The sequence below is a fragment of the Rhamphochromis sp. 'chilingali' genome (assembly GCF_963969265.1).
Source record: "Rhamphochromis sp. 'chilingali' genome assembly, chromosome: 5".
NCBI classification, from domain to species: domain Eukaryota; kingdom Metazoa; phylum Chordata; class Actinopteri; order Cichliformes; family Cichlidae; genus Rhamphochromis; species Rhamphochromis sp. 'chilingali'.
Window position 1 is genome coordinate 4,791,714 of NC_137932.1, and position 8,709 is coordinate 4,800,422.

Consider the following 8,709-nt stretch of genomic DNA (forward strand, 5'->3'; position numbering starts at 1 on the left):
AGTCACCGTGTTGACCCAAATCAATGTGCCACTATGTTTCTCCATGACTCAAGATGTTTACTGTGGTCATCAGCCAATTACTATGTCTCGTGGTAATGGGTAAGCCTTAATTATCTGCGTATAGGAAGTTGGACAATCTTCCTGTTCTACCGTGCGCTGACATCTTGAAAAGCTGTAGAGTCCTCTGGTGGTCACCTTGTGAACTCTGCTGTCAAAGCACAGTGTGACTACAGAGCATGTTCCCAGCTTGTAAAATAATAATGATAATATTTAAAAAAGCTTTCTTTTCATGTCTCTCTCATTTGATATCAGTGTTTGCAACTGCACACTAAGATTTAGCTTCTTTCTATCTCTATAAAGTCCTGTTAGGTTGTTTTTTTGGGGGTTTTTTTTTTAAATTGTGGTTTAAAAGGCTAAAATCAATAAAAGCTCCATTAATTTTTTTCTGACAGGCAGCATGGATGTAAGTACTTCATCAAATTCTCAGATCTCTACTCTGGTAAGAATGAGTGCATTGCATTCTCCTCTGTTATCCAACCTTAATGTAAATGTATAACTTTTTGCTTATGTTTGCAACTGCAAGTTGGTGTCCTCCATCGTGTCCACCTTCTCCCTCCCTCCCATCTTGGCTCCTGACCCTTCTCTTTCTCCATCCTCCTCCTCCTCTCCTCCTCCTCCGCCTCCTCCTCTGTCTCAGCATTCTGATCCTCTGTGTGGCAGCTGCCCGTCCTCTGGTTCTGCCCCACAGGCTAACAGCCTTTGGCCCAGCCTGTCACCTTCTGGAGCTGGATTCCCCACTTGGCCAGGACAGGCCACTCAACCCGCACCGTGCTGGACAGGCCAGCCAAACACACCCTGCTGGCCTGGGATGCAACCAGCTCCAGTCTCTGTCCCCACTTCAATTCCACTCCAATCTCCCACTCAAGTCATAACACCACCTCCTGCGCCAACCACAACTGTAGTTCCAGCTCCAACTGCAGTGCAGCCCTGTCAGCCTTGCTGGCCAGGCATCCAGTACCAGCCTCCTCAGCCACCAGCTCCAATTCAAGTTCAAGTCCCAAATCCAACTCCAACTCCAGTTCCAGTGCCTGCACCTGCTCCCAGCATCCATCCAAATGTACCAGGCTGGCCTGCAAATCCCGGCTGGCCCTATAACCCGGGACAATCAGGATGGCCTAGGCAGAATCCATCCATCATGCCTCCCCACTGGCTCCCACCCACATCTGGACCTCTAGTGAGTCAAATGCAAGGAACCGGGTGTGTTAGTTTGCTGCCAGGCTGTTTTACTGTGCTCCTCTCTCTTTGCTGTTTAGAGCGTGCCATACAACTTGAACCTGGCCCGAGGGGTGTATGACAAAATGATGATGACGATCTTGGGCTATGTGAAACCTAACGCTAAAATGTAAGCCTGCGTCTGTGTGCCCTCAGTGTCTTTGAAAAACGAGGTGGATTTCATGTTGCATTAGGTTCTTGAGAGCATGTTTTCTTTAGTCTGAATCAGTCTGGTCTCCCGCAGGTTCACAGTGAACTTCCTGAGAGGCAACGACATCGCCTTTCACATCAACCCCCGCTTCAACGAGGCGGGCAAGCAGGTGCTTGTCCGCAACCACAAACTGGGTGAACGCTGGGGTGCCGAAGAGAGAGACCTGAAGGGTCCCTTCCCTTTTGCGCTTGGGAGCCCTTTTGAGGTGAGTGGCAGTGACCGAAATTAGATCAGGGCAGTGGGCTGAAGCACCCATGAGAGGCTATATTGTGTTGTATTAATCGTTGGATCGCTTCAGAGCACAAAACAAACTGAAGATCACTTTTTAAATCATTAATCTCAATTTTCAGAAGTTTAAAACAATTCTTACATTATTAATACTTTTAAAAACTAATAACTAATTAGATGAAACTAAACTAAAACTACTAACGTGCAATAAAATGAGTTTTACTGCTGATCCTTGTGCGTTTAACTGACTCTAGGTCACTTTCTCATGGGAAACGTTAGGCCTCGAAAAAATGGAAAGGGTTGGAAAGTCGTTTGTGCAGGCGGGTCCTAGATAAGGGAGCTGCTATGCTGCAGGGAGGCTCCTGGAGGTCAGTGGGGGTCTCATGTTGCTCAGTAACATCAATAACACTTATGTTTAACAGGCATCGTAAAGAGGAGACTAATCTGTGGAGCTGATTCTGTCTTTGTGTCCAACGGTCCTGGGTTTGTGTTCACTCACATCAATAACACAATGTGTTAACAGGCACTCGTTACTGCTACTTCTTCTAATAACTGATTTGGTGACATTATAATGTGTACTATACAGTACATACAGCAGAAGTGAGCTTTGATCTGTGCAGCATCACTTACATGTCAAATTGTAATACTTTGTGTTGAAAAGACCAATTTTACTTTACTTCTGTTAAACAGTAAGTCTCATTTTTTGTTCTTGTAAAATTAAAAACAGTTATCACGGGTATCACAGCCATGAGGCAGATGCAGATAAAAGGAGCCAGGAGGTCAAAAGCTGGGAAATCTGTGGCACTCACGGGTCATTCTATAACCATGTTTTTGCAGTTAGGCTAATTAATAATTGTGTGCTCAATTAATTTTCAGTGATCGCAGATTTTTTTTTTTTTAACTTGAAACCAGTGATCGCATGAGAATTCACTTTTGCTGCTCCTCCTCCTGGGCCTGCACTTTCAATGAGTTTTCTCTAAAGTATTTGTTTTACAATGAGCATAAGTGGAAATAACACTGCACTTTTCAACTTGACATTAATTTAATTAATGAGAGGTGACATATTCTAACTGAACAATTCATTAGTTACACCTTGCTAGTATCTTGTTGGACCCCTTTTGGCTAGGGTTAGGGTCTTTGTGGCAACTAATACAAGAAGGTGCTGGAAACATTCCTCAGAGATGCTGGTCCATGTTGACACAACAGCATCAAACTGCTGCTGAAGATTTGTTGGCTGAACATCTATGATGCAACTATGAACACAACATCACAAACATGCTCTATTGGACTCAGATTTGGTGTAGAGGCTATTTGAGTACAGTGAACTTGCTGACAGGTTCAGGAAAGCATATTTGTGACATGATCTGAGTTTTGTGACATGATGGGTTATCCAGCTGAAACCAGCCATTAGAAGATGAGTAGAAGATAACAGTAACAAAACTCAGGTAGACTGTGGTGTTTAAATGATGCTCCGGTGGTGTAAATAAAATATCCCCATCACCATTACACTACCCTCAGCCTGAACAGTTGATGCAAGGCAGGATGGATCCATGTTTTCATGTTGTTTACACCAGATTCTGGTACGATGCTCACATCTGAATGCCACAGCAGTAATTGAGACTCATCAGCCCAACCCTTTATTGTGTAATATTGATGACCTTGTGCAAATTGTAGCCTCATTATCCTGGTCTTAGCTGACCGGAGTGTTATCCAGTGTGGTCTTCTGCTGCTGTAGCCCATCTGCATCGAGCTTCAATGTGTTGTGCAGTCAGAGAAGCTCTTCTTCGTATTTTAGTTGTAATAAGTGCTTATTGCCTTCCTATCAGCTCGAAGCAGTCTGGCCATTCTCCTCTGACGTCTGGCATCAGCAAGACATTTTCACCGAGAAAAATGGAGCTCAAGCTTGTGTGGGGAAAATCCTAATAGATCAGCAGTTTGTAAATACTCAGACTAGCTTTTCTGGCACCAACAACCATATGCATTCAAAGTCACTTAAACCGCCTTTCTTTCTCACTCTGATGCTTGGATTAACTTAAGCAGGTCGTCTTGACTATGTCTACACGCCTAAATGCTAGGGGTGCAACGATACACAAAATTCACGGTTCGGTTCGGTTCGATACTTTGGTGTCACGGTTCGATATTTTTTCGATACAAAAAAAATGTTCATGTCTTTTTAATTTGTCATTTATTAAAATTATAAATATATATTTTAACTCAAAAGTACAGTTTTTAAATGTAATGTTGTTGAAACAAAAGTAATTAAAAAAATAAATATATCTCAGGGCTCTCAAAATTTCAAAATCCCTGGTAGCCCTTCGGGCAGGGACTCTTCAGTTTTTGGTAGCCCAAAATAAATGTAAGCAGCCCGAATAAAAAAGAGAGCAATTTTTTGATTGATGTTTTGTTTCCTGTTTTGTTTCCTTTACAATATTATACATTAAAGTATAATATTGTAAAGGAAACAAAACATTAATCAAAAAATTGTTGAAAAACAAATTAGAACATTGTATAAAAATTACAATCATCAACTCAAATACTTGATTCTAATTGAACAGAAATTTCTATGAACTTGTAAGAACTGTGTAGGACATGAATCAGTCTGTGTCAGATCCTGAATTTGAAATTTCCACTGAAGTCACGGGTAAGAGACAAGTGGAACCAAGATCGAGGCCATTTGCTTTTTGAACCTTGCAAAGACTGCTAAATTTTGCCAGTGGTAGTTCACTCTTTGCAACATAGTACGCTGTTCTAAACAGATTTTTCAGGTTTATTTTTAGTATGTTATTTGCAATTGGTGTTTGTTCTGGGAAAGATATTGCAGACTGAGCAATAATGCATTTCTTGCATTTCTCATGGATTCTAATGGGGGCCTTTCTTAAAATGACTGGTCCCAGTAACAAAGGCGCTTGTCGACTCAGAAATCGAGAGAAAACCAACAACACACCCGGCAGAACATTATGTTATTTACACGGGTGCACATAAGTGGTCGCATGTGCGCATTCGCTGTCAAAATAAAAGACGCGCACCAGATAAGAAGTTGCAACGCGCGTTTGCGTCCATATAAAAAGCACTGTTTTTGTCCGCTAGAGTGGGATTTTCACGGCACATTCCGCACCACACCTCTGTGCGTTCATCATTTGTTTGAAGCCAGCTCACCTCCTGCAACCACTTTTCCGAGAATACGCGCTTCTTTTGTGGTTCGGACTCCTTCTGACATTTCTTTGGAGGTAGAGGAACACCAAAGTAATTGCTTAAAGGAGCTTCTTCGACATCTTTAAGAGTTTTAAACAAATTTCTGTCCTCCTCCAGAAAATCGTATGTATGCAAACACGCGTTGCAACTTCATATCTTGTGCGCGTTTTTTTTGTTTTTTGTTTTGACAGCGAATGCGCACCTGCGGACCACTTATGTGCAGCCCCGGTTATTTAGCTCGTCATATTGCAGCCACAGAAATTCTTTTGTCCATGAAACCATAAAGCTGCACTTTCTTTTTGCCTTATAGTCTGATTTGTCATTACTTTTCCGTTTTGTGGTGAGCTTTTCTTTGGCTGGCATCTTTGGAAAAGAGAGTTTATTACAGAGAAATGGCTCTTTCCAAAATAAAAGCTATACTATACACTTCTTCTGGGCTATATTCTCAGCAGCATATTGTAGCGGGTCAGGGCTGTTCGGGGTTCTGTTTGTACAGTTATGTTTTGTTTATGTTGCCATAGTGACGGGTGACGCCCTCTCGCTGCGACGGTGTGTCCTTCCGGGGTCAGAGGGCGCCCTGTGTGTTGTTGTTGTTGCTGTGCGGTTTCCGCGCTGAGCAGTTAGCTAGCGGCAGTGTTCTTCTGCAGGTGTCAATAAACGGCTGTGCTCCCTGGCTAGCTCACGGGAAGCAAGACCAAACGACACCTCCGTCTCCTCGTTGTCTGAGCTCGCCACATTGGTGTCAGAAGTGGGATGATGGTGGCACCTCATGTTCTGACCCGAGTGACTTTTCCCCCGCCGGTCGTGACCGGCCGGTGCGCCAAAAGAAGGCACCTGGACATTTGCAGGACTTTGTGTGGGGTAGTTGGGGACGACTGACCCCTTAGGTGGGGGCTATGTAGCGGGTCAGGGCTGTTCGGGGTTCTGTTTGTACAGTTATGTTTTGTTTATGTTGCCATAGTGACGGGTGACGCCTTCTCGCTGCGACGGTGTGTCCTTCCGGGGTCAGAGGGCGCTCTGTGTGTTGTTGTTGCTGTGCGGTTGCCGCGCTGAGCAGTTAGCTAGCGGCAGTGTTCTTCTGCAGATGTCAATAAACGGCTGTGCTCCCTGGCTAGCTCACGGGAAGCAAGACCAAACGACACCTACGTCTCCTCCTTGTCTGAGCTCGCCACAATATTAAACATATCAGGTCCCCATAAGGAGAATCATGTGCTAACGGCTGTCTAAATGACTCGGGTAAAGTTTGTAGCATGCATGCTTGTTGTTTTTGTCTGCTTCCACTTGTCTTTGCACTAGGATGATGTAGGAGTAAATGTGCAGTCATATTCGTTGTGTTCCCACTAGTGCTGTCAGCGTTAATCTCGTTGAAATGACATTAACGCCACAACACGGCAAATCTCCGTTAACGAGCTACCCCTGCATGGGGCTAGACGGCCAACACGTTAACGAGCGCTAACACACTAGTTCCCACCCATGTAATTGAGCATTGCGTGGCACATCCAACATACTGTTTTACTTTAGTCCATGACGCGCTTACCTTCAGGGTCATACGTCACATGAAAACCAAAATAATTCCAAACGCCAGATCTGAATGAGGGTGGGGGAGGTTCAATTTGCCATGTTGCAAGGAGAGCTTAACTTCTGTCTCGCTAGCTTGCCCTGCGCTCTTCCTTCTGACGATGCTGTCTGTGTTGAACGCTCAGTGGATCTGCGCTCGACAGTGCAGCCTAGGCGGAGTAGTCGAACGCAGATACACTGAGCGCTCAACACAGACAGCATCGTCAGAAGGAAAGTTGATAAAATAAATTACAAATTTTGTATTGTTCGATACATATGCGTACCGAACCGAAAGCACTGTATCTAACGGTTCAATATCGATACGAGTATCGTTGCACCCCTAATATATATGTGTGTGTATATATATATATATATATATATATATATATATATATATATATGTATATGTATAATATATATATATATATATATATATATATGTATAATATATATATATATATATATATATATATATATATATATATATATATATATATATATATATATATATATATATATATAATATAAATATAATATATATATATATATATATATATATTTATTTTTTTTTTTATTTAGTAATACCTGGTGAAGAACTTTCTTACCTGTACACATAAGATGTCATAGTCTCAATGTAAGGATGTCACTGGTGGTGTGTTCTCTTGCAGATGAAGATCCTGTGCACGCCTGAGACGTTCAGGGTGGCAGTGAACAACATCCCCCTGTTTGAGTTCCGTCACCGCATCAGAGAGCTCAACCAGATCGACAGAATCAACATCTTGCATGATGTTGTCCTCACATACGTCAATGTGGAGACACTTCCTTAAGAAATTCAGCTTTAGCCACACAGATGAACGCATATATACGACTGTGTGTTTATGCAGCAGAGATACATATACGTAGATTAATGGTGTGACACATACTCTTACGGTATTTACAGGCTACATCTTGGGGGTAACGTTTCAGTTAATGTTTAGCATTATGCTCTAAAATGGGATAAATAAGCATGTTAGTTGGTCCTGTGATGTGTAAGGTAATGAGCTGAGCTCATTGTTTAACAATAAGGAATACGTCCTGTGCCACAGCACTAATCACTTCATGCACAGAGGCATTTGATTTTCTGTATAGATGCTACTGCTACTATTTTTATTGTAGACAATAACATAATCTATAATATGAAAGTCCTACTAACTAATAGATAACTGAGAACTATGTATGCACCGATGTTGGAAAAAAACGGCAACACTGGTTCATGATTATTACCTCTCGATTAGTATTAACTGTAGAAATCCTTTAATAATAAATGTACAAGGGTCCTAGTGTAATCAAGTCCATGTTTTTATTGTGTTTTGTTTTAACAGATCAACACTATGAAACTGTATAACAGTAAAATAAGAGAAATTCTCTTTCAGAGAAATAAAAAATCAGCACAAACGTATAAAAGGAACTAACTGGATGATCGACTGTGTGATACATGTCGACAAGCAATCGTTTCACCAAAGTTACAGTGAGTTTTACAAGGAAAACACCATCAGCTACCTCTGTCAACGACTGACAGAGGTAGCCTGAAAAGCTCTTTCCTACAGTAAAAACTCAGTGAAACCATTTCTGTCCTCACTCCTTTAAGCCCAAACGTTAGCATTTTTACCTCAAGAGCAGCATATTGTTAAATTATAGATATTGTACCAGACCCTTAAGCTAACATCACATTTGGGTCAAGGCTTCAACTTCCACAAAACAGAACAGCTACACAGACGACGAGGCGGAATTTTGAGCCTGGATATTTATACTGGGAACAAATAATGATTAGCTTCATCTTATGGACATAATTTGTTTTTAAATTCAGTAAAAACTAAAAACATCTCAGTACGTTTCTATCCACATATATTTACTTTGCTTAAAAAATATTACTCTCATCCAATTACTAACAGTTTAATAGCAGAAAAAAATAAATAAACAAAAGTTGTGTGTATAATTAACAAAAACTGTGGCATATTTTTTAAACCCATGTGGTCTTCTAGTTTTGGACTACCTCTGCTCTTCACGTGACTTCATCACCTTTGTACCTCCAGTGTTTCCCTTTGTAACATTCACTTAGAAAAATTCAATTAGATAGTTTAAAAAATGCTCCACAGAGAAAGGAGAGCAACAGCAATGTGAAAGTAAGGCAATTAAAAAAAAAAAAAAAAAAAAAAAAAAAAAATATATATATATATATATATATATATATATATATATATATATATATA

At 41.2% G+C, this 8,709-nt stretch overlaps 1 protein-coding gene across 1 annotated transcript; it reads left to right on the forward strand.

The window, feature by feature from the left end:
* Window positions 1-457: 457 nt before the first annotated feature.
* Window positions 458-8,643, forward strand: LOC308396889 (galectin-9; the record flags this gene model as incomplete). The annotated part of the gene is made up of 5 exons (XM_080882523.1): window positions 458-499; window positions 698-1,234; window positions 1,314-1,402; window positions 1,517-1,688; window positions 7,129-8,643. 5 exons carry the CDS (start codon window positions 458-460, stop codon window positions 7,285-7,287), a joined length of 999 nt encoding a protein of 332 aa, XP_080738649.1. The 3' UTR covers window positions 7,288-8,643.
* Window positions 8,644-8,709: the final 66 nt, after the last annotated feature.